This window comes from Harmonia axyridis, chromosome 6, assembly GCF_914767665.1.
Source record: "Harmonia axyridis chromosome 6, icHarAxyr1.1, whole genome shotgun sequence".
In the NCBI taxonomy this organism is placed as follows: Eukaryota; Metazoa; Arthropoda; class Insecta; order Coleoptera; family Coccinellidae; genus Harmonia; species Harmonia axyridis.
This window is the reverse complement of record NC_059506.1, coordinates 18,874,316-18,901,431: the sequence shown is the minus strand read 5'-3', so window position 1 is coordinate 18,901,431 and position 27,116 is coordinate 18,874,316. Positions and strand designations below refer to the sequence as shown.

At 35.1% G+C, this 27,116-nt stretch overlaps 2 protein-coding genes across 6 annotated transcripts in view; one reads left to right on the top strand and one right to left on the bottom strand.

Annotated features, from left to right (window-relative positions):
* Nucleotides 1–27,116, top strand: part of LOC123682992 (rap1 GTPase-activating protein 1) — a 514,048-nt gene that overhangs the window by 72,696 nt on the left and 414,236 nt on the right. Inside the window, exon 1 of one of the 5 annotated variants that reach the window (XM_045621876.1) lies at nucleotides 19,438–19,843. The exons of the other annotated variants lie outside the window; for them this stretch is intronic. Coding sequence (XP_045477832.1) covers nucleotides 19,791–19,843 — 53 coding nt within the window. The 5' untranslated portion in view covers nucleotides 19,438–19,790. Of the gene's footprint in view, nucleotides 1–19,437; nucleotides 19,844–27,116 lie in introns of those variants that run through there. 5 annotated transcript variants of the gene reach the window in all.
* On the bottom strand, nucleotides 3,252–7,890 carry LOC123682995 (leucine-rich repeat extensin-like protein 5). The gene is made up of 2 exons (XM_045621884.1): nucleotides 7,760–7,890; nucleotides 3,252–4,974 (listed from the first exon to the last, which is right to left on the bottom strand). Exons 1-2 carry the CDS (start codon nucleotides 7,820–7,822, stop codon nucleotides 3,433–3,435), a joined length of 1,605 nt encoding a protein of 534 aa, XP_045477840.1. The 5' UTR covers nucleotides 7,823–7,890; the 3' UTR covers nucleotides 3,252–3,432.

Genomic DNA, 27,116 nt, shown 5'->3' with positions numbered 1-27,116 from the left:
TATTCCTGTCGGGAATTGGAGGTTGATCTATTGCTGGTTGCTTTGGGATGCTTGGCGATTTCTCTGGTTTGAAAGGAGGAGAACCATAATTACCAGGAAGGGGTGGTTGGTTTGGTGTTGGTTGTAATGGATCAGGTGAATTTCTTTTGGGTTGTGAATCCATTAGTTTTTGTTTATTCCTGTCGGGAATTGGAGGTTGATCTATTGCTGGTTGCTTTGGGATGCTTGGCGATTTCTCTGGTTTGAAAGGAGGAGAACCATAATTACCAGGAAGGGGTGGTTGGTTTGGTGTTGGTTGTAATGGATCAGGTGAATTTCTTTTGGGTTGTGAATCCATTAGTTTTTGTTTGTTCCAGTCGGGAATTGGAGGTTGATCTATTGCTGGTTGCTTTGGGATGCTTGGCGATTTCTCTGGTTTGAAAGGAGGAGAACCATAATTACCAGGAAGGGGTGGTTGGTTTGGTGTTGGTTGTAATGGATCAGGTGAATTTCTTTTCGGTTGTGAATCCATTATTTTTTGTTTGTTCCAGTCAGGAATTGGAGGTTGATCTATTGCTGGTTCCTTTGGGATGCTCGGCGATTTCTTTAGTTCGGAAGAAGGGGAACCATAATTTCCAGGAATTGGTGGTTGGTATGGTGCTGAGTCATCTGGGTTATTCGATATAGGGTTATATGATCCAATATTCATATACAAACTCTTGGCTAAGCTGAATTCTAATTCACCAACAGAATTCATTTTTTGTTTACTATTGGTAGGAATCGGTGGTTGATATGGTGATTGCTGTTGCAGGATTCTCGGTGGTTTAGCTGACTCTTCATTGAGAGGAGTATACAGATCACGAGGGAAGTTAGAAGGACCGAATGATCCGAAGGGATTACTATTGAGTTCGATTGGATCAGAGGGATAGAGGGTTCTATTCTGCGGTAGGTCTTCATCGTATAATGCAGAAGGTTGAACGGGATTATTCTGCATGGAAGAATAAGGAGGATTGTTCTTTGGACCGAAGGGTGGTGCGTTCATTTTAAACGGATTCCTGTCATTGAGACCGTTTGGTTGAAGTGAATTATTCGCATACTGAATAGGTCCTAAATAATTCATTGATGGGAATTGTGGTGAACCTGGTACAAAGTTATTCGGCTGCCCTAGAGGGGGCATTTTTCGAAATGGAGAAGAATCTGGTGCAAAACCATTCGGAGGTCCGAAAGGCGATTGTGGTTCTCTGGGCAAGTAAGGTCTGCCGGGTTGGTTTGGTATTCTCGGCATACCAGGAAATCGGGCCCATTGGCCAGAAAATATCGGAAGAATTGGCGGTTTCAGCGAGTGTCTACGTAGAAAGTTGTCGCATCTGGTGAATGGAAGATTGACCTTGAACAAGCACATAATTTTGAAGGCACACCGGAATGGACTGGAGGCTACGTCTTTGACTAGAAAAGGATTCTCTGTGAGAAGCATCATGAGATTATAGCATACTCTCAGGTGGTTTACTGGCCCGCAAACTATAATGTTCCATATTGAGCAATGTTTCAGTCTTTCAATGTCTCTGCGTATACGATCAAGTCTTCGTCCATCTCTGGTGGTTGTGTCGATAGGTGGAAACATTTCAGAAGTGGCTATACAAAGACCGAAATTTTTGATCATCATCGGAAGACCTGATGTTTGTGTAATCACTCTACTGACGGTATGGGCGAAGGTCTCAATAGGGTTTATCTGAAAAATTAATCAGAAGGCGTAGGTGTCAGTATGTGTTGTGTTACGTGGTTTGTTTTGAAGGACCACCCTTTGCTAGGGATTGAAAGAAAACGAGGTTTTGAAATGTATACTGTCTAATGATTTTAACTTTTTTCAGGTGGTGGACGAGCATGAATTCGTAACTGACTACGTGACCTCTTCTCTGCAACTATGATCTTAGGATCTACTTTTCTCTGGGTTAAGCCCTTTGAGAGCTAGCGTAGTACCGCTCATACATGCGATATTGGCACTGTTGCCATTTCCTGATAAGGATGAAATCCTTGTATTCACGTACTTGTTAAATGAATTGAACATGTAGATCGAAAAAAAAACGTTTTTTTCAACTGTCAGATAATTATGAAAAAGCACTGATGTATTTCAGAGCTCGCTAATCCATTGGCCAATAGGACCTTTGAGGACCACAGAACTGTAAATAGGTGGATGTGATTTCTAAGATTGCAATTGTAACCAGCATTCAAAAGCTCACGCGTTCACGTCAGTGCTTTCCTCTGTTTTCGATATATTTCTTAGGGATTAATCTATCCAAGTAGCTTGACATTTTAACCAACTATTTGAAAATTTAGCTCGTGAAAAATTACATACTTGAGCTTGGATTGACTTCATTTGAGATATGTTTTGCTCGACTTCGTATCAAGCTACTTGATATTACTTGATTGTTATATGCACACGTCGCACGGCATATATTTCTGCAATCTCATGCGCGCTTAAACTAAATAAGGGGATTCCTCGATCGCCGAGAGAATGAAGCATTCGCCAGTGTGACTTTATTACTAGTTTCCTCACATTTCTATGAAATCTATCGGTAGATTTTGGTAGTTTCAGAAATCTAAAAGCTGGAGACACATTGTATATAAAGGTTTGAAAAACCATTGAAATTAATTAATGTTTTTATTCAATGTTTGTATGAAATTTGAATCATTTTTTAAATGATATTTCTCTTCAATACAAGTTTTCTAGTTTTTTGAATACATTGACTCATTCAGAAGAAAATCCCCAAATCGTTATATTGAACGACCCTTAGTTCACTATTCATACAGGGGCGGATCCAGGGGGGTTATAGGGGCCATGCCACCCCCTCCCTCACGGACCTTATAAGTTTAGTATAATAATGTATCCTGAATTATCGAAAAATATGCGTGGACTCTCAGAAGGGTGAAATATTGGATAAGTTGTAGAATGGTTGAAGACAGGTTGGTGTTGCAAATATTCTCCAAATATACTCTAGTCAGAATAATAGGAGACTAGATTTTGTTATTAAGTTTTTAATATTTGATCATGTGTGTTATCAGCTATTAGTTGTAGTAAGAAGGAAGCCATTTTTTTCCAATAGATGACTTTAGTTATCTGTATCTCACGTTGCGCAAGTCCGATCGGTTCCACTATATGACGTAAGAAAGATGAGATTTGGCACTACAAAAACTTTCTGACAGTTTTGTGATTAGTTGAGTCAGTTAAGTTTGATCGCGCCACAAATATGGACACTAGCAAAAAGAAAATATACTGTAATTTAGTTTTTTATATCTTGAATAACATATGAATAAGAATATGAGTTTAACCAGAATTGGATTACTATGTATTTCTGTAGATCGCATTCTATATTACAATAAATTCACAATTTCAAAGTTCTAGCATCTGAAATTCTCTCAATCCAATCAAAGGCTCTGAAAGGTATTGTGTGGTTTTTAACGGTTGATAGATGTAAGACCGTCAAATCTGTCAATTTTTTCTGTGTCAATTCCCAAATACGAATTTTTATCGAAGCTAAGCTCCATTCCACCAAATGATTCGGTTTTCGATTGTCCATCCCCACCAGGAAGTGGTGGTTGGTTTGGTGTTGGTTGTAATGGATCAGGTGAATCTCTTTTAGGTTGTGAATCCATAATTTTTAGTTTATTCCAGTCAGGAATTGGAGGTTGATCTATTGGTGGTTCCTTTGGGATGCTCGGTGATTTCTCTGGTTCGGAAGAAGGAGAACCATAATTTCCAGGAATTGGTGGTTGGTATGGTGCTGAGTCATCTGGGTTATTCGATTTGGGGTTTTCTGACCCAAAATACAAACCCTTGGCTAAGCTGAATTCTAATTCACCAACAGAATTCATTTTCTGTTTACTATTGGTAGGAATCGGTGGTTGGTATGGTGCCGAACCATCTGGGTTATTCGATTTAGGGTTTTCTGACCCAAAATACAAACCCTTGGCTAAGCTGAATTCTAATTCACCAACTGAATTCATTTGAGGTTGTGAATATGTTGTTTCTTGTTTATTATTGGTAGGAATCGGTGGTTGATATGGTGATTGCTGTTGCAGGATACTCGGTGGTTTGGCTGACTCTTCATTAAAAGGGGTATACAGATCACGAGGGAAGTTAGAAGGACCGAATGATTCGAAGGGAGGACTATTGAGTTCGGTTGGATCAGAGGGATAGAGGGTTCTATTCTGCGGTAGGTCTTCATCGTATAATGCAGAAGGTTGAACGGGATTATTTTGCATGGCAGAATAATAAGGATTATTGTTAGGACCAAAGGGTGGTGCGTTCATTTCAAACGGATCCCTGTCATTGAGACCGTTGGGTTGAAGTGAATTATTCGCATACTCAATAGGTCCTGAAGGATTCATCGATGGGAATTGAGGTGAACCTGGTACAAAGTTATTTGGCGGCCATTGAGGAGGCATTTCTGGAAATGGAGGAGAATCTGGTGCAAAACCATTTGGAGGTCCGAAAGGCGATTGTGGTTCTCTGGGCATGTAAGGACCGCCAGGCTGGTTTGGTATTTGGGGCAAACCAGGCCATGGGGCCAATTGACCGGAAAATATCGGAAGAATTGGCGGTTTCAGCGAGTGTCTACCTAGAAAGTTGTCGCATCTGGTGAATGGAAGATTGACTTTGAACAAGCACATAATTTTGAAGGCACACCGGAATGGACTGGAAGCTACGTCTTTGACTAGAAAAGGATTCTCCGTGAGGAGCATCATCAGATTATAGCATACTCTCAGGTGGTTTACTGGCCCGCAAACTATAACGTTCCATATTGAGCAATGTTTCAGTCTTTCAATGTCTCTGCGTATACGATCAAGTCTTCGTCCATCTCTGGTGGTTGTGTCGATAGGTGGAAACATTTCAGAAGTGGCTATACAAAGACCGAAGTTTTTGATCATCATCGGAAGACCTGCTGTTTGTGTAATTACTCTACTGACGGTAGGGGCGAAGGTCTCAATAGGGTTTATCTGAAAAATTAAGTGGAAGACGTAGCCGTCAGTATGTGTAGATCGAAAAAAAAACGTTTTTCATCAACCGTCAAACAATTATGAAAAAGCACTGATGTAATGTCAGAAGTATTTCAGAGCTCACTAATTCATTGGCCAATAGGACCCTTGGGGACCACAGAACTGTAAATAGGCGGATGTGGTTTCTAAGATTGCAATTGTAGCATGAATGAACCAGTCTTCAAAAGCTCACGAGTTCACGTCAGTGCTTTCTTCTTTTTTCGATATTCTTCTTGAATTTATGTTAGTTCAGATGACGCTCTTAGCATCATATTTTGCAAGAGGCTTGTTGTCAATAAAATATCAGGTTTTTTTCTAATTTTTGCAATTTTCTATGGTTCTGATGACGCTATAGACACAAAATTTTGCACAAAGCTTGATATAGTTATCTCATATGTATAGGTACATGCAAAATCTCAACCATATTTGATTTGTTCTCACGAAAAAATTTTTAGATATTGTGTAATTTTTTTCGATTTTCTTTTTGAATTTACATGATCTTGGTTATGCTGTCAACACGAATTTCGCACGAAGCTTGAAATAGTTAATCTTATAAAAAGAAATACGCTAATCAATACATCTGGCACAAAATAGAATTGCATGAAAGCAGCAAATTCAACACATTCAGAGGACTGGGAAGTAGTCCAGTAGATAAATACATTTTGCCTGGAAAAAATTCCGAACTTAATGAAACTTCTACAGGTTGTTCGGGGTTGCTGTGGCATGACTCTGTCAAGGTATACAATCCTGTGCTAACTTGAGGAGGGCCGAAGGACCTCAACATATTCGGACTTTTTTCAGTTTTTTGCTCATAACTTCTGAATTAAGTAGTGTTCGACCAGAACGTTCATTTTCCAAGTTGTAGACCATTGAATTCTCTAAAATTTTTTATTCACAAACATTTCCGTAAACCCAATATCAATTGAGATACAGTCGATCAAAATAATGGTCCAGTGACAAAGCAAAAAAGTAGGCTCTACTGGAAAAATTTCCGAACGTAATGAAACTTCTACAGGTTGTTTGGGGGTGCTGTGGGATGATTCTGTCAAGTTATCCGACACGAGGATCCTGTGCTTACTTGAGGAGGAGCTGAAGAACCTCAACATTTTCGGACTTTTTTGCTTATAACTTTCAACTTGAGTAATTTTCGACCAAAACGTTCATTTTCAAAGTTGTAGATAATTGAATTCTTTATAATGTTTTATCATGAAGATGTTCAGTATTAAGTATTTTTATCTAATATCTTTATGGCTTTTCTATGATATTTTGATGATGTGATCAGCTCGAGATCGCGCACGAAGCTTTAAATTATTAATTCTTATCAACACACTTATCCTCAACTGCGTCAGATTTGTAGACACGGAAATATTGGGTAATTTTTTTCGATATTATTTTCGAATTTTCTATGGTTGTAATTATGCCATCGAAATTACTTTTTTCACAAAGCTTGAAATTGCCATTCTACATTGGATAAAGTTCCAGCGAACTAGCAGTTTTTAGTCAACAGGAAAAACACAAGAGCTTTTTTTATCGGATAAATTTCTCTTTGCAACGAAACAGTTTTGGCAATCACTAGTTTTACGAGAAAAACTGACATGATAAAATCGCGACACCGATGGTGGAGCTATTGTCAGTTTTTCAAGCAAATTTAGTGATTGGCAAAACTTTGAGTTGAAGAGAAATTTATCTGATAAAAGAAAAGTTCGAGTGTTTTTTGGCAAGATAAATTAACGAAGGAATATATGGATGAACCACAACAATAATTATCTTTATTAATACAACAGAGTTAAATAATTACCACACCGCTTCAAATGGATGACATTTTAACATTGGAGTTCATTGATCGAACAAAAAAAATGTTTTCGACGGTTGCATTTTTGGATTAGTCATCAGTGAGTTTGGGACCATGTCCGACTCAAAATTTGGAAAATGTTATTATTTGGTATAGATTTAGATTTAATTAAGGAGGTTACGTTTCACTGCGACCTAATGGTCTATTGTGCCCCCATCAGAGCTATTTTCTCCATAACGTGATCTACAGCTCGTCATTTTCTGTTAGACCCATTCTCATGAGGTGTTTCCTAAGACGACAATGCCCTGTGAGGAATTCAGTGGAGAGATGTAGCATATTCTTACTGAGATCCAAATACTTCTTGGATCTTGTAGAGTCAAAGTTTCGAAGAAACTTTTTGGAGAGATCAAGACCAGGAAGATTCCACCAGAGTTTTTCTCTTTCGGTTACCTCTTTTTCCTGAAACTCTTTCTTGTAGGTGCATTTATCTACACCACAGAAAGGTTTATTTGGTATAAAAATCGTTTTATATGTATAACTCACATGCTCGAAATTGAAAACACGAATTCTAGTCGCTAAAATCAAGGAGTTTGGTAAATTCAAAAATATTATTTCTAGAGAACTTGATCATTAATCATGAAATTTCTAAGGTTTCAAGATATTTCAAAATTTGGTTCAAATTTCGGATCGGAAAATATAATTTTGAGCCCCAATATCCAGGCTGGAAATTCTTTCTCATAATACATATAAAGAAAAGAAGTAGTTATTAATGTTCATCATGTTGTTTATCATGTTGAATTGATTTGAATAGAAATAAAAAAAATTACTATTGCAGCTACATTGTAAGACTGGGTTATTCAAAATTCTATGAATCATGAACTCTCGGGGAAATATTCCAAGAGTCCTCAAAAACTATTGGATTAATTTTAAGTTAAAAAAATATTTTGTACTCACTTGAAGGAAGAGGATACCAAGAATGGTTCCTCCGACAATTATAATATTCATCAGTGTACACATTTTTTCATATTGTTGTAGAATGAATCGGAGTATAATAAGTTATAATTACACGCTTTAATCAGAAGATTATTGCTATTTTATTATAACACGGTTATTTGATGTCACCATATCGGAAAATTACACATATCATTTGGAATAAAATATGACGTATATATGAAATAAAGGATCTATTCGGAAATACATTGGATCAATTCTGATACGGAACTAAATGAACATTATATATAATAATAAATACATTTTTGTTCAAGAACCATCAAAATCGTGTACGTTTGGAAAACATTTACATATAATTTATTGTGAATTTTTTTCCTTGGTTAGGCTTTAACAGCATTGAGCCTTGAACTGAAAAACATCCTTCCACTGTTGTCCAAATTTTTTGCCCAGAAAATCTCCCAGGTTTTGAATTAATACTCTAAATGCTTATGCAATATAGATAAGGTATCTTCATAAATGATCCTTACATCCTCACAAGGCAGTTGCATCTGGAATCTTCTCGTATTTCTGCTTCATATGCATAGTGCTCTCATTTAAAAATTCAGCCACAGAATTTATTCTTCTGCGCATCACATTCATAACCTCACATTTTTTTGTTTATATGAAAAATAATGAATGAGATTAAATTTTCAGACTGGAGTCAGCGGCAGAGCCAACTTTGATCATAAAGATTCCGCACAATGAAAAGAAGAAGAAAAATAGTCGCCAAAAAAAAGGCGCACTGAATGAAAAAAAACTGACGCATGCACGCAAAATTAAAACTCACTGAAATAGTGAATGTTTTCGATATTCTGCTTTCAATTTCGGTTTTGACAACTCAACACGAAACCTTGCGCCAGGCTTGAAATGTTAATACACGCAAAATCTCAACCCGACAGAATCTGTTGCAACGGAAAAATTTAATATTTCTTTTCCATTATTCTTCTTGATGCTCAATTCAGAACAAAGCTTGAGAATGTTTTGTGGTAGTTAACGGAAATTTTGGGTATTTTCTTTTTGATCTTCATAGATTTTCTCTGGTTTTGGTGATTGGATAAATATAAAATTTCGCACTGAGCTTGAAATTGTCATTTCAAATATGAATGCAATATTTCCTTCATCTATCCGCTTTGTCGGCCCCTTATTTGCCATCTGTAATTTTTGCATTCGTCGTCGGTTTACACTTAGCCGTTGTTTTCGGTTTTTTGTATTATTCTCGTCACAAAATTTCAATACTTTAGTTATCAAAGAACTGAACTGAGTAATTCGCATAGAAACATTGTCTGGGATATGTTGTACAATTAATTGTGTTTCATTCAAATTAATCAAATTGCAATTTATTTGTAAATACATATGAATTGAATATATCTAAAGGGTGTTCCTAAATTGGAGGTACAAATAAAATCACAGATTTGTCGGATCATTAGATATAACAAAAAAAAGGCCTATAACATCAGCCCCCAAACACTTTGTTTTTGAGATACAAGTATTAAAGTTTAAGTTTTTTCTCATAGAACCTTCACCCTTCACAAGGTATTCAATTTGAATTGGCCATAAATATTCCAATTTGAAGTTTTCATCATGTGATATGCTAATTTTGTATGCAAATCTACAAAGTGATATTTTTTCGGGAAGAGTGCCTGCTTCTTTCTTACAGAACTATTTTTTGGTGAACCGCTGGTAGTTAGAAAAATGTAAAAAAAAACACTTGTCCAGCACTACAGTTTTTGGTTTTTTATAGTTTTGTCGTAGATGCTATCGATTTTGAGAAAAAAATTGCAAACAGCTTCCTAGTAATCCTCAGGAAAATTATCCAAATTATTATAAATATCCACCTAGTAAGCTGTAATGAATGAATGAATTATAAATTTTGGTACTTATTTACCCAATTCGAAAGATTTGATTAACTAAAATATATAAGCATCACTCAAATGTACGACACACTAGAATCACCCTGTATCTCGAAAACAAAGCGTTGCGGGCTCATATCCATGGAACTTTTTGTTCTTAAAATTAACCAAGAAATCTCTCATTTTCCTCCTTAATCCTAATTTAGGTACACACAGTATAAGGTAAAAACAAAAAAAATTGATAATAAAAAAAATTATTTGGAGTTATTTGGTTCAAACCTCGTTATCAAACTTCTCCTCCTCACACCACAGATATGAGTGAACGTTGCCGTCAAAAAATTTTTCTCGATTATCCCCCCAAGAAAAAAAGATCTACGCTCTATACCGGCTGCCAACAGAATATTCTCTAATTCAGTATCTATATTCTATAAAGAATAGAATCTATTGTTTATAACGGGTGTTTTTTTTTCGAGGTATATAACTTTAAGTTGCCATTACTGTTCAAGATAGTGACCGATTTAAGACCTGCCAAGTGATTTATTCTCAGTTTGGTTTGACAATTCATCATGAATAGACTCACGCCTAAACAACGCTTGCAAATAGTGCAATTTCATTTCGAAAATAATGGTTCTGTACGGAATACGTATCGCGCACTACGTCCATTTTATTTAGCGATGAAGCGCACTTCTGGTTGCATGGCTACGTCAACATACAAAACTGCCGCATTTGGAGTGAAGCTAATCCTCAAGTGTATGTCGAAACACCGTTACATCCAGAAAAACTGACTGTTTGGTGCGCTTTATGGGCTGGTGGAATCATTGGTCCGTACTTCTTCAAAAACGATGATGACCAGAACGTTACAGTCAATGGTGATCGGTATACAGCCATGATTACTAACTTTTTCATTCCTGAATTGTACAACAATGATGATCAGGAGCTGTGGTTCCAACGAGACGGCGCAACATGTCACACAGCTCGTGCCACAATCGATTTATTGAAAGACACGTTTGGTGACCGCCTAATTTCACGTTTTGGACCTGTGCATTGGCCTCCAAGATCTTGTGATTTAACACCGCTAGACTATTTTCTGTGGGGCTATGTAAAGTCATTGGTCTATGCGGATAAGCCACAAACCCTTGACCATTTGGAAGAGAAATGTCGCCGTGTTATTGCCGATATACGGCAACAAATGTTGGAAAAAGTTATCGAAAATTGGACGTCCAGATTGGACTACATCCGAGCCAGCCGTGGCGGTCATATGCCAGAAATCATATTTGAAAGGTAATGCCACAAGATTATCTTGCGGATAAATAAAATTCATGTCAATCAAATGATCCATCGTTGTTTTATTGCAATTTAAACTTCTATAGCTCAAAAAAAAACATAATATAATCCGAACACCGGATAATCCAAAGTACTCTATAATCCGAACGACCCAATTGGAAAAATGATATGTATAATCCGAACCGCCTGAACTCTGCAATCCGGAAGAATGAAATGCAGAAGATTTGATTCCTTTGAGAGTATCAGGAGAAGGACTAGATTTAAAGTTCTATAGCTCTAAAAACAACACCCTTTACAATAATTAAATTATATGAAAGAAAAAAGCGTGTTTGTTCATGGGTCTTCTTGCAGTGTCGACTGCCATGGACACTTGTTGCTTGCGCGCGCTCCATCGCTGTATCTCGACGAATCTCACGGCAGGGTGAAGCTGTCCTCTGTTGCTGCTAATCGTCAATCCAACGGTTTGACGAAGATGGAATGCGCTCGTTTTATGTCACACAGACAATTTAAAAATAATTTGTTCAACTACGAAAGAGCCAACAGGCAACTGGATCGAAACGTGGATTGGAACCACCCGTAACTGAAGATCTTGAAGTGAGCAAGATTGATCGACATAAAATTATTTACGTTCAAGATACATAATTGAATTTTCACTTTTGTTAGAGTTGTTCGAATTGAATATTTTCTATAAATGGCCTTAGAATTAGCAGATATTTCCATCAGCAAAACTTATTCAAAATTTATTTCCTCGCATGCATTCAACAATATACCAATATTTTATCGTTTGTATTTGGCAGATAACTTTGTTTCTGTCAGAATGTTTTTTTCACTTTGTGTTGATCAATTGTCTTCTGGTTGTTGGTGAAAAGATACAAGGTCTTCATAAAGTTTGAATGAGAATTGAATAATAAGAGTTGCACAAGTTTGACTTGCATGTTTGAGATTGACTTGAAATTAAGTCTGACTCAAGTCAATCTTTCTGACAAATGATTCAAGTCAAATCAAACTGGACAATGGTTACAGGTTAGAAAATTCAAACTGTTTGTCAAACTAGTTTGAAAGAGGTTGAAAAATAATTTATTTAGTAGATATACCTTGAATGGGTAAAATATTTATGTTGAATATAGTGAGTAGGTACAACAAATATCTACATCAATTTGAAACAAGAAGGAAATACATTATTTTAAACTTTTTTTGAATCAACTCCAACTTGTCACCTCGAAAATTTCCGTGAAAAGTAAAGTTCTCACTTCAGTATTTACTTCTTAAAAATTAAGTGATTGCTGTGAACAGGAAATCTGGCACTAGAGCTCATGCTAATAAAAATTACAAGTTCAGTAAAACAAACCGCATATTTTTAACTTCAAGAATGAAGTAGCTGCCGTCCAAAAACTTTTTGACAATTTAAGATCCAACGTTATATGTTGTTACTACCTCAAATACTACATGATCCAGAAGGTGTTGCTTCCTGCGAAAATACTACTTCATACAATTTTTTGTGGCTTTTCATCATATGTCGTTAAATAACTACTTCCACTATTGGCATTTTATACCGTTGTTCTTTCTTTTGACATAATTTGCACTTTCCAATTTAAATTGTTTTGGAATCGGCTGCCGCAACATCAAACAATCTGTATATTTCTTTATCTGTTGATTAATTTTGCCCCGTCTACATATTTTTTTCTCATCGTTTTTGAAGGGGAGGGGGATCTTCAAAATCAGACTCGATTTATTCTAGAACGAATTTTGAGATGCATGAGCTACATGAAAAGAGTTCAGTTTCAGACATTTCGAGTTCAGACACAACTTCAAAAAAAAACGTATTCTTCTAAATATGAACTATAACTAATTTGCGGAGTAGCAGAGTACAGGTTCATATACGTTGCGCAATATGATATTCAAACTTCAAACTGTTTGAAACTGTTTGATTTCAAGCCAAACCTACAGTAATAAAGTCAAGCCAAATCAAACTTTTTTACACAAAAAGGTTGATTTTCAAGTCCAATCAAGTTAGTGAGTAAAATCAAACTGGTTTGACTTGAATGCATCTCTATGAATAATCCATAATTCATGAAGGTTAATATAGAAATTTAATCAAACGTTAAAGCACAAATTTTTTTATCGGATAAATTTTCGTTTTCCACGAAAACTAGATTGCTTAGAAATTTAAACAGACGTGAAGTGGGAAGCATTTGAGAGCTAGTCATTCATGCACTAAATGCACCCTTGTAAACCTAATTACTGTTCCAAAGGTGCAATTGGCTTATGAATGAACGAACGCTTAAAATCTCCTAACTTCACGTCCCCTAATATTCTGCTTGGATTTTCTACCGGCTGGTTCAAAAGTCTGGAAACGGTGGATTTATTTCGCGCAAAGGTGGATAATAGGAATTCTGATACTGGGGTCTTCAGTAATTTCGCCCGAGGAATCGAATGGGCCCATCAGATTTTGGACTCAAAAGGGCCTTATACGAGATAAGAGGCCTAACTTTGAAATTTCAAATGCAACTCCATCTTTTTTAAAGCAGATATCAAAGTTGGGCCTCTTATCTCGTTTAAGTCCCTTTTGCACCCAAAATCTGATGGGCTAAATCGTTTCAACGAGAAGAATTACCAAGGACCTCAGTATAAGAATATGAGTTTTTGCATCCTGATCTGAATGAACGCCCACCGGATTTTTGAACAAAAACGCTGCATAGAGCCCAAAAAAGGACGAAAAAATTTGGTTTCAATCAATTCGGATGTTAAATCTTCCGCTGAATCCGAATTTGCAATAAAAAATATGGGTTTGCATTTGAAATTTCAAAGTTGGGCCTCATATCTCGTATAAGGCCCTTTTGGTTCCAAAATCTGATGGGCCCATTCGATTCCACGGGCGAAATTACTAAGGACCCCAGTATTATTATTATGAATGTCTTGTAATAATATAATGCATATAATAATAACAGGGATCTTCCGAAGTTTGGTGATACCCATGATTATTACACACGATATAGAAACAACATTAAATCTAAGTATATGCGATTAGAAAAATCCAAGAATGGACCTAATTTCATTACACATAAACTTTTTAATAAGATACCTGAAGAGGTGAAAAGGCTCAGTCTCAAAAAGTATAAGCAAACTGTCGGTGAATTTTTGCGGCAGCATGCGTTCTGGAGTGTCCAAGAGTTCCTGTCCATTAGTTTGAATTTTAATCTCTTTTAAATTAATTTATTCTTTGTGTTGTAATGTTTCTAATGAGGAATGGTATTTTATATCATTCATAGTCGTATTACTTTATTGAGTAATGCATTTATATTTTACATTTTGACAATGATACTCTGTATCATTTAAGAATTGTATAACTTTATTGAGTTATTCCAACTATTTTTATATTCTGACATTGATGAGAAATGCTCTATACAATTTCGAAGTTATTACTTTATTGAGTAATGCCTTTATATTTTGACAATGATACTCTGTATCATTTAAGAATTGTATAACTTTATTAAGTTATCTCTACTATTTTTATATTCTGACAATGATGAGAATAGTTATTTATAATACAAGTGCAGAAGGCATTGATATTCTTCCACGAGTTCAAAATTCAAAAACGAGCCACGAAGTGGCGAGTTTTGGAATGAACAAGTGGTAGAATGAGCCTTCTGTACGAGTATTATACATTCTTTTCTCTAATTCATTGCATTTTCATTGAAATTAATGAAATATTTCCATAAATATAATTTAGTGATTTTTGCATTGAAAAATGTTGGTTGGCAGAACTGATTTCTTTAAGGCAATTTGATGAATTGACAGATAAAGCCGTAGCGGAAAGTTCGGAGGTACAACATAGAATAATGAAATATAACCATGAAAACTGTGCGTTTCTGATATATTCTCGCACGATTTTGTTCTACAAGATGTGGAAGAATGAACGGAATAACCACAGAATTAGAGAAATGATTTATATCATTTCGAAGTTGTATTTTTTATCGAATCCTGTGACGTGTGCAATACAATGAATTTTTGTAAAGGAGCATCAATAAATTACCTATCTATCTATCTATCCATCTATCTATCTATCTATCTATTAGATTTTCCACCTGTGCGCGAAATAAATTCACCGTTTCCAGACTTTTGAACCACCCGATTTAATTCTGATGACGCGACCTGCACGAGATTTCGTATGAAGCTAAACCTACCATTTTATAATTTCTTCCCAAATTTACACTAGGTCGGATCTACAGGGTCTTCCTATATTGGAGATACAAACGAAAATGGTAGATTCCTCGGAGCATTCTGAGAACAAAAAGGCCTATAAACATGGACCTGTAAACGCTTTGTTTGTATTAAAGTTTGATTTTTTCAAGTTTTTCTCATAGCGCCTTACCTTCACAAGATATTTGATTTAAATTTGTCATAGATATTCCAATTTGAAGTTTCCACATGTAATCAATTGGGATGTTGCCTATATTTTGAAATTGCTTTTAATTTGTAGATAAGCCCTATATAAACACGAAAAAAAATATTTTCATGGAAAAATATAGAAAGTACCAATAAAAAATGTAAATAAAATAATTTTTCAAAATTCCCGCTGAGACGCTCCATTCTGTTAAGTCGACCACTCACGAGGCTCCCATAGTCGAGCGTTCGGATAATTTCACAGTCAGACAGCTCGGGACACGGCCGCACGACTTTAAATCAGAGAATGAACTTAACTGCTCGACTGGAATCTCTTCGACGCCTGCTTCCAAACGCTCGAAAAAACGCCTCGTGAGTGGCGGACATTACGTTATTATGGTGACGTCATTGCATAATAGTCACCACCATAGACAAACTACCTAATGTTAACGGTCTCTCAAACTCTACTGATATCAGCTGATATTGACAGTCAAATCGGTTTGATTATATCATCTGACGTTTTAAACCATAGATGAACTCGCTGTAGATAAGATTAGTTTGTATATGTTCTAAACGTTTCAGTTCTATGACGTCAAATTTCCCTGATTGGCTTTGGCAGTCACGCGCTAGTCGATAAGAATTAACACAGTTTAAATCAAATTCATAAAACTGAATTCGAGAAATAAGATAATGAAAATGCATTTTGGTATTTTAAAAACGGCCTTTAATGTGCAGAACCTAAATTAATTTGATTTTATTATATGACGCAACATCTCTATTTTGAACGAATATCTACATGGTGATATTTTCAGTAAGCTGTGATGAATAAATTACTTATTAATTTTGTTACTTATTTGCTTTATCTGTAGCGCAACTCGTATAATCATCACAAATGACTACAAGAAACACCCTGTATCAAGTACTTAATAAATCGATATTCGACTTGACATTGAAAAACTACTACTTGACTTGAACTTGAGTTGATTTCAAGTCAAGCTCAAGCTACTCGCATCTACAACGAACGACTTTCAATGTGTCTGGCAAGATGTAAGAATCATTCAGCCCCATTCTGTAACTTCAAATCGAATAGAGATGGTATGGATCGAATAGAAATGCTCCAGAATCGTTTCGAATTTGTATACTTCAACTCAAGTGAAATTACTTTGGATATCAATTACGAATTAGATTTGGCGTTAGAAGGAGAAATGGATATAGAACACCAAATTTGGACATAGAATACCAAATTTGGACGCCATAGAAGTGAAACATTCCGATTTCTCAGATTACGATCCGATTCGTTCATTTCTATTTGAGTTACAGAATAGGGCCGATTAAAACTGTTCAGCTATGGGGGTAACATTTTGTTATAGGCCCCCAAGTAAAATATACAGGCTGGCCATTTGAAAACGAAACAGACGAGATTACAGACGAAATAAAGTTTTTCGATAGAAATGCTCGGACAGGTCGATTTTTGTTTCGAGGGGGATAACTTAAGATGTAGGTTACGGACGCATAGCGCTTCAACCCTTGCTACTTCAACCCTCACCCCCAAATTTTGAATAGGGAAGATGGGGTGAGTGATACCTCATTTGAAGGGTATTTTTATACTGATTTCAGCACAGTAATTGTTTTTTCATTTTATGCATTAGTTCTCGAAATATTCTTAACTAAGTATTTGAAAATGAAGTGGTGTTTTCATGGCACTTGTAGTGTTTTGTGAAAAATCGACATTTTGAGCTTCAAAACAACCATGACTGTGGCTTCCTTCCTAACTAACTAACGCATGAATATTTCGAGAACTAATGCATTAAATGAAAAAACAATTACTGTGCTGAAATCAGAATAAAAATACCTTTGAATTGAGGTATCACTCACCCCATCTTCCCTATTCAAAAATTTGGGGGTGGGGGTTGTAGCAGCAAGGGTTGAAGCGCTATGCGTCCGTAACCTACATCTTAAGTTGTCCCTCTCGAAACAGAAATCGACCTATCCGAGCATTTCTATCGAAAAACTTTATTTCGTCTGTAATCTCGTCTGTTTCGTTTTCAAATGGCAACCCTGTATAAAATTTAGCTTTCATACTATAACGAAAATATAATTATAATTTATCGAAGTTTAGGGGTGCCTGACAGGGGGTAGCAACTGCCCATAAGCCAAATCCTCACGCAGAATTCGTTATGCGGATGTTGCGGAAAACCTCAATTGTTGAACGTCGAGGAATTGACAAATTAGGATCTTCTTCAACACTGTGACTCACGACTTCGGTGTTTTCAGTTGAATGACCCGGTCGAATGTATCGATGTGGTCTTTACACATTTTGTACCAAGCCTGTCCACTCAAATTCATTGAAAAAATTCTTAATAACGTCTCAAAAGGACGTTTATGTTAACCGAAAGTATAATCTATATTTGAAAGGTCTATCTATCTTTATAATCAAGTCTAGACTGTTTTATTGATTTTGTCAATTTCCTCAATTACCCATAAAATTTGAACCACCCTATATATTTTCATGGTATTTGGCACGTTTATTCTCTGCAACAACTACTTCATACAGACATAGCAACGGTTTTTTTTAAGTCCGGCCTAAGGAAAATTGATGAATAAGGTTCAACCCAAAAAACCACCCTGTATATCAAAATTTCCTAATCTGATACGATATTCGAATGAAGGAGAAAAACTATAGGGAGCATGGTATTTCTCAATAATGAACTTGTATAACTCAAATTCATCAAAACTCAAGATTTTCAAATTAGAAGCTATATTTTTTATTATTATATTTCAGTCGATTTTTCGTACAAAAAAGTGGGGGTTTAAGTAATCCCCACCTATACCTAAAATGAGTACTTCGATAGTCATCGAGGAAGAACCTTAAATAAGGAGAAACCGCATTTTATAACTGTGTGTCTGTGACCGGAAAACATAGAAAGAAACTTAAATTTGAGTTTCCATAATAAATTTGACATTTCAAAAATTGAAATTAATTATTCGTAATTGAAAATTGTATTGGTTTATGGATTCCTCAACAATCCCAACGGAAAATTAATTATAATTCATGAAATGTAAAATTTAGTTTCCTAAACATCGACTTTCAGTTTCTTTCTGTGTTTTCCGGAAGTCACAGACTACTCCACACAGTGAGGAATTGCGGTTTTTCCTGCAGTTTGCTCAAGTAGCCTCCACTATTTTTGGACGTAGAATCGATTGAAATAATAAAAAATATTGTTTCTTGAAAATCTTGAGTTTTGATGAATTTGACCATGTTCATGATCTTCTTGTAAACACCTTGTACATTCTTGATCCAAACCGCAAAAAGTCTCATATTACTACGTATTTGCAGAATCGAAAAAGAAAACAAATTTTTCGAAAGAAACCTTTTTCTGCCGGAATATCCAAAAAATGTCAGTCCTCATCGCCACCATTTTTCATAAGAATCCCATTAACTCATGAACCGTTGAGTTTTTACCCAAGGTATTGGATATTGCCGAAATTGTCGTCAAAGAAGCTATCTAACGATGCAATGATATACTGGGTGTGCCATTTGAAATAAGGAAGTAGCAGTTTGTTTGTAGAGATCTGAAAATATTTTAGAGAGAAAGATCATGTCTCAAGCCCCAATATGCAAATTTTCAGCTCAAAATTATGATTATTTTTCCATAAACGTCTAATGGGCCATCCTGGTGAATCACCATGTATAGTTAAACGTTGTGCTGTGTTAATTCTACCCATTATTATAGATATTACTATAATAAAGACTTTTTTCACAAGATAATTACTTTGAATGAAAACAGCGGCCAACTATTTATTTCTACACCGAAAAATCAGTGTTAACACAAATTCGATTTATATATCACCTGTTAATTCAATTTCGCCAAGGAAACTTATTCAATACGGTTGCATAATGAGAACTTATGGCGCACCGAAGGCTGGCTCTGAACTTGTTTCCGAATAATAATTGTCGTCCAAACTTTCTTATCAAGCTAATTAAAGTGGTCCACTCGATCTTATAACGCAAGTTGTAATAGAAACACCATTCCCACTTCTTCAAAACATCGAGACCGCCTGTTACAGACCATCTGTAAAACATAGGCAACAATCAAATCGCTACGGAAACATACACTCGTGGTACTGCCATCCAAGAGACTGAAAGAGTGTTCTCCGGTATTCAAACTTTGATTTACTGTTCGTGGGTGTCGAATCCAACCTTGAAAATCGCGGATCGTCTCCATCGATCTTCTTCTTCCGTGTTTCCCCCGATCCGGGCGTCTTGGTCGGGCGCTTGGCCGGCGTAGCCACCTCGCGTTGTTAAAGTTAAATGCCCGCGCTCACATCTTGATTTTCATGACTGTTTTATCTGGAAGTGTTCGAGTGATTGTTGTTTATGTTTGTTCTTTGACGTTCGGTCCTAATCTTGGAATTTTCGGTTGGTTTGTTTTGTTTCGTGTTTTTGTTGTGGTGCAGCATGTGAGGACGCTGTTATCATGCTGAAGTTACACATGTTAGAGCTAGTGGCCAATGAGGATGAGGATGAAGGGTAAATAAATGCATTCCAATTGATCGCGCTTGAAGTGCTTTTTGTTTTGATTGTGAATGGATTTCTTGTTAGTAATTAGTATATACAAGCGTGAGGGAAATTGAAATTTGAACTCGCATTATAATGTCACGAGGTTTCTCTGAGGTTCTTTCAAATTGTCGTCTCATATTTGTCTCCCTGTTTTGAAAGTTTGTTACTTGTTGAAGTTCGATATTTTTAAAGAAAATCAGAATAACTATATTAATGAATTTAAACCTTTACTCTTGGCACTACGAAATTTCAGAAAAATAAAATGATTTAGTATGATATATTAGTTGTTAAACATTCACGTCATAATGTAGAGTTGAATATAGTACGGAACCATATATACAGGGTGTTTCCCAATTGAATGTCAATATTTATGGGGGTGATTTTTGGCCCCATTTTAAGAAAAAAACTTGATATGAACATATGTCCTAAACGTCTCAACTGTTGAGGTATAAGGTGGTAAAGTTTTTGAAAATAAATCATTTATTATTAATATCTACATTAATACTTCAGATATTTCAATGAAATTTGTGTAACATGTACTATGAATCAAGAGGCAGCTTTTAATGCAACACTTTTTTTTAAATTTTCACCAGTGGCGTTCGTACGTTATTTGACCTGCCTATTTTGGCAGACATTGATGGTACACCACATATTTCTGCTGAAATAAAAATTATTTTTTAAATTCCCAATCATTTTTTACCAAAATTGATCACTTGACTTTTTTCAAACCGACGCACAGATTTCGCTTGAAAAAATAAAAACTGTTTCTGTGCATGATCATAACAATATCGTTAATACATACATATGACAATATCACCATGCAGAGACATACATAGATTTTACTTTTTTAAATGAAACCTGTGCGTCGGACTAAAAAAATTTAAGAGATCAAATTTGCTCATAATTGAATACAGATTTAATTTTTTTTATTTTTGAAAACTTTACCACCCTGTATCTCAAAAGTTAAGACGTTTAGACTTTAGGACATATGTTCATATAAAGTTTTTTTCTTTAAATGGGCCCGAAAATCATCCCCATGAATATTGAAATCCGAGTTGGAACCCCCTGTGTATAATATGTATTAGAGTAATAGTTCTCCTCGCAAAACGATTTTTTTAATTCAATTCCTCTATTAACATTTATTAAAATTCATATACCGTTTTTTCGAGAATGAATTAGATATTATCGAGGCCTATAAACAATATTTGGTAATCAACCTTAAGGAAGAATAATTTTTTATGATGATTCGCTTTGAATTAGGCTTATACCGCGCCGAAAACTAAATTATCCGAATTTTTGAAAATATCATTAGATTTTTTGGAATAACATAATCCTGGGTTTACATTTCTCAGCATATATTTCGTATTCTATTATGAGAGTATTTCAAACAAGTGTAGGTATACAATTTTGGATTTTTGGAGTGAGGGTTTACGTATTTTTTTTCGTATAATTTGTACACGATAAATCCTTAGAGGCTCTTCAGTGTGATTATTAGGAATATTTATAAGAATAACGGATCCTGAATTTTCCTTAATGTCATGTTTACCGGGTCATCGCTCCTACATGCTCCTACGTCTAAATGTAGCATAGATCAAAACTTTTACCGAGACTTTTACGTATGCCGGGTGATTCAACTTTCAGAATATGAATTTGTATCAATTACCACCGAGATTACCACTTACTCCTTTCATTTCTGAAAATTGCTCATTTGGAGCTTCACTGAAAAATATATTTCGAATGTTTCTCTTGAAGATATTGTTATCGTCTTTCTTGGCATTAATTTTTCACAACATTATTTCAGTTCATTATTTCAAAAATGTTCTAGTTGCAAAATTTTAAATTAATTATTTGTGTCTCCTCTTGCAAAACGTGGAAAGATTTATCTATAATTATTATGGGCCCTGTATCTACCAGTAGAAATATTCCTAAAGTGATTGGCAAACATTTTTCAGTTTTTTCTTACAATTGTAATTTCAATTTCTCAATATTCTTGGATTAGCAGGGAGTTCCAAAAATTAAGATTTTGCTGTAAAAAAGATTCAATAGATCTTTCTCAATATAAGGAATATTAAGAATTGCTGTTTGAACCTTTTTATTGATAAATATTTTGATATACGATGACCATACCCAGGTTTTTAATTCATAATCAGGTTACTCTTTGAATTCTACATTTCTTTAATGTACTATTTGCATATTTTCCCAGAAAATTTGTCCAAAATCCGAGAAAAAATCTTGAATTTTTTTCCAATAAGGCTTCATTTCAATAGTAATTATGTACTTTCAGATTTTTGCATGGGAATTTTCAATTTTTTATCAGAAGACATTGGTATGTCTTGTGATATACCGCATCAGAAGCATTGGTAATTGGTATGCTTCTCCTCCGAGTTATCCCCCGTTAATTAAAAATTCAGTTGAACATAAACAGGGTTTATGAAGATGCAATAATTCTTCAGAAGTCATGGTGAAAAAAAAACTGTCCTCATTCGAATCACAATCAATAAGAAAATCGAGAAGAAAATGTTCTTCTCCGATACAGTGAGTATTCTGACTAAACCAATAACGGCAATTTTGACGATTAGCACGATCATGAAGTGTGAAGTTGCACTCATTATAGAATGAAATATGTTCAAATTGGACCACCTTAGCACCTTGTATTCTAATAACGTCATTTGTTCCAAAAAATATAGTTTCCTTGTTTACAGTTGTCTTTCACACTTATCCATATCTCTATCTATTTTTTCACACGTAGACATTATCATTGAAAAAGCACAAAAACAAGTCATTTTCTATTTCAACATTTCTGATGATTAATCCATTCAGTAGAATACCTTCAGTAGAAGGATTTTATTTTCGAGCATTTAGCTGAAGAATTATTGATAAAAAAGTACGCTTATCAACTTATTAATTTTTTTGGAGATTTCAACTAGAGTTGCACAAGTTTGACTTGAATGTTTGAGATTGACTTGCAAACTCAAGTCAATCTTTCTGACAAATGATTCAAGTCCAATCAAACTGGACAATGGTTACAGGTTTGAAAATTCAAACTGTTTGTCAAACACGTTTAAAAGAGTTTGAAATTATTTTTCAAACCCTTTTAGTAGATATACCTTGAACGGGTAGGATATTTATGTTAAATATAGGAAGTAGGTACAACAACTACTTAAATTAATTTAATACAATAGGAAAATACACTATTTCAAATTTTCTTTAATCAACTCCAACTTGTCACCTAAAAGTTTTTCGTGAAAAGTAAAGTTCTTAATTCAGTACTTCCGAGAGTACTTCTTACAAATTAAGTGAGTGCTGTGAACAAGAAATCTGGCACTAGAGAGCCCCCTGCTTATAAAAATTACGGTACAATAAAACTAACGGAATATGTTTAACTTCAAGAATGAAGGAGCTGCCGTCCAAAAATTATTTTGACAATTTTGGATCCAACGTTTTACGTTATAACTACCACAAATACTACTTGATCCAGAAGGTGTTGCTTTCTGCGAAAATTCTACTTTCCACAATTTTTTGTGGCTCTTCATCAAATGTCTGTAAAGAACTAGTTCCACTATTGACAGTTTATACCGTTGTTCTTTATTTTACATAATTTGCACTTTCCAATTTTCATTGTTTTGAAATCACCTTCCGCAACATCAAAAAAAAAAATCAGTATATTTCTCTTTCTTTTAGATTAATTTTGCCTAGTCTACAGATTTTTTCTCGTAGTTTTTGGAGGGGGATCTTCAAAATCAGACTCAATTTATTCTGGTACGTATTCCGAGCTGCATGAGAAAAAAGTTTAAGTTCAGACATTTCGAGTTCAGACATAACGCACAATTCACCTACATAACAAAAACGAAACAAGCCAAGCGTATCCTTTCAAATATGAACTCGTAACTAATTTGCAGAGTAGCAGAGTACAGGTTCAGATACGTTGCGCAATATGATATTCAAACTTCAAACTGTTTGAAGAAGTTTGATTTCAAGCCAAACCTAAAGATCTTACAGATATCATCAAGTCAAACTTTTTTACATAAAATGTTTGATTTTCAAGTCAATTCGAGTTTGTGAGTAGAATAAAACGAGTTTGACGTGAACGATAGCTTCATCACAATTTAGAAGTATTTTATAACCGCTGTATTTTCTTGTAAACGTTTTCGCTAATCAACGCAAATGTGCATGAAAGCGGGTCGTCTGCACATCTCCGACTGATTAAAATGTAGTGCATCTCGCTAACCGTATGTTCCAATCGAAATCGAGCCTTTACTTCGTGGAATAATAAACAAAAATGATTTCCCCTGGTCGATATGGTTGTAGCATTGTGGTATTTGTACGATTTCTAGGTCAGTAGTAAACAGCTTGCACCATTCGTGCCTTGGCAAACGAGGCTTCGGACAATAACAAATACAAATCTATCTGTAATAACTTTATGGAATGGATACCGCGCAGTACCATCCGGCATATTTCATGACCGAGAAAATATAACAATACTCTAAAGATGATTTGTGGAATAACAGGTGATCATCGACAGGTAGATACTCTAGTTAGTTATGAGAAGGTGGCATCTGTGCGAATATAATGGTCTTCAATTAATTTCAAGGATTCAATGCTATTATTACTCAATTATGAATTTTTCGTTGAGTCATCGGAATGTTTATTTTGTTTAACAATCGATAACATGCTTGTTGAACAGGTCGATCGAACTTGGATGGAATTCAAGAAATTTGAAAGAATTTATAGATTGAACATTGAAATTGAGATGTATAATTTCTTTAATTAAGTTCAAATTTGGCTATTGGGCCGGTTTGATGAAACGGAATGATATTCTCCTAATCATAAGTTAGAAGTATAAGGGTTTTTCTTTTTTGAGAGCTTAAGAACCATAATAAAAATACAAAACAGAAATATTGTTGGAACGAATCTGGTGATTATTTCATGGCATTCATATTTAAAAATATGATTTCCGGCTATACGAGTTACATAGTCCATTCGATCAGTGCAATTTTTCATTACTTTTTCTAATAAATCTGGCAGTATGCCGTCAATGGTGGATTGAATATACGCTCCAATACTTCAAGAGTAGAAGCTTTGTTGGCATAAACCTGTGAGGGGTCTATACCGTTTCAGCGATCAGTTCAAAAATTATAGTACGCTTTATTTTACGCTAAGACCATCGATTTATATGAAGTTTTCACTATTATTCATTTTAAAAAGTTCGTCATTGCAGAAAGTACCTTTTTATAATTTTTTTGGAATGGAAAATGAAAAGAATTTGATTTTTTTTTTTGGAAAATAAATATATGCATAATATTACTTTCGCGAAAAACATTTATATTTTAATGAATTTCCAAATAACACTATTATACAAAAAATCTTTCGAAGGCTGAAAATGCTTTTTTTCTAAAATGAAAAATAAAGACATAAAAACGTATTTTGAATTCTTGCATGTGGTAGAAAAGACGGTAAATCAGAGGAACGATTGAGTTTGCTTTACTCAACCTGAAAAGAAGTGAGATTTTAAAAACGCTGAGGAGACGGGGGTAGTTGAACTTTGGCAGATCACGAGAAAGTCACGTGGTATAAACCCCCCTTAACATAGCCCCATAAAACGATGGGAATGAACGAGGGGGCCAGTTAATAGGACAACTTCTGGGAATAAAGTTGTCACCAAATTGATTCAGCAATAAATTAATGGTTAAGTACGCTGTATGCTATATGGCAAGTTGGAACCAAATGTCGTCAATGTTGGTCTAGATCCTCACGTAAAATTTTTCACGTAGTCGAAGGACCAAGGCCTATAAGTTTAGAACGGCGATGTATCGACATTTCGGCGTCTTCTTCAAAACCTCTAGCTACAGCAGCAATATTCTCTTCGCTAGGCTCATTTATTTATCTTGTTGATGGTTTTGAATCGAGAAGAGTAAAATTAGTGCGAAAAACGATTATGTTGCCCTTAAAATGGACGAGGTGCTCGATGAACTTCGATTTATTTTTTTCAAAGTAAATTTAAACAATCTGGAAGCGTTGTGATCTAGAGTTGGCGCATCACTGACGAGCGCTCACAAGCTTCTAACTTCACGTCAGTGCTTTCACATTTTTGATAGTGTGCCTTGTACTGTGCTAGTGTTTGCTATGGTTGTGCCGCCGCCATCAACACAAAATTTTGCACGAAGCTTAATTGTTATTTCTTATATGCACGCAAAATCTCAACCCCTTTCGGAAATCTTTAATGAAGGAAATATTGGGTATTCAATTTAATTTAAGAAATAAATAATAAAGCAATTTTTAGGAAACTATAGCTTCCGATGCAGTCTAAAAAGTAAAAGAACGAGACCGTTGACAACGGCGTAGATCTTTTTTTTTCTTGGGGATAACCGAAAAAAAATTTCATCAGGTACTAAACAATTATTTTAACAAACTGCACCGTTTTGAAATTGCGTGACGAGAATGATACAAAAAACCGAAAACATAAGAGGTATCTCTATATCCATGACGAATACAAAAATCACTGATGGCAAAACAAGGGGTGACAAAGCGGATAGATGAAGGAAAATAATAAACCCCGAACGTGGACGTGCTCGTAATGCAATAAAAGTAATCATCTTGAAAGCGATAATAACCTCATAAACGGTAAAGGCTTATATTTTTACTGCCGTGCTGATTTCAAAGAAAAGTGAAATGATTATTGGTTCATTTTTATAGAAAAATTTCCGTTTTTCGTCTTCGCGAGAATTCTGAAATTTTATATTCTGAAAGTGTTAGAGGGGTGGGGGTAATTACCCGTTTCCCTATTCATTGCCCAATGATGCAAGTTTAAGATACTTGCATTTGCATTGGCTACCAATGTCTTTTCCTTTTCAACTTTATTGAATGATTAAGTTTGATTTCTTATTATAACTTTTTTGGAAAAACTTTGAAGAATCTTTCGATCCTGTAAAGTCAATTTTAGTAATTTTTTTCAAGTTTTCTCTTTCCAACTAGATTTTTTATGATGGTTGTTTTGTTCATATATCAAGGCATATACTTCAGACTATTTTGTTTTCTTTGTGAATCTTGATGCTCGAATTTTGATTAAATCGTCTTTCAAGCAAGCACACCTGAAACATTCTTGAAATGTTGTCATCGGAATTCGTTTTAATGACTTGACTTTTTAGCCGAATCGATCATTCCATAACATAACATAATAGATAAACTGAAAATAAAATGTGAAAAGGGTGAGAATTAGTGAAGATTTCAGATAATTTAAATATGT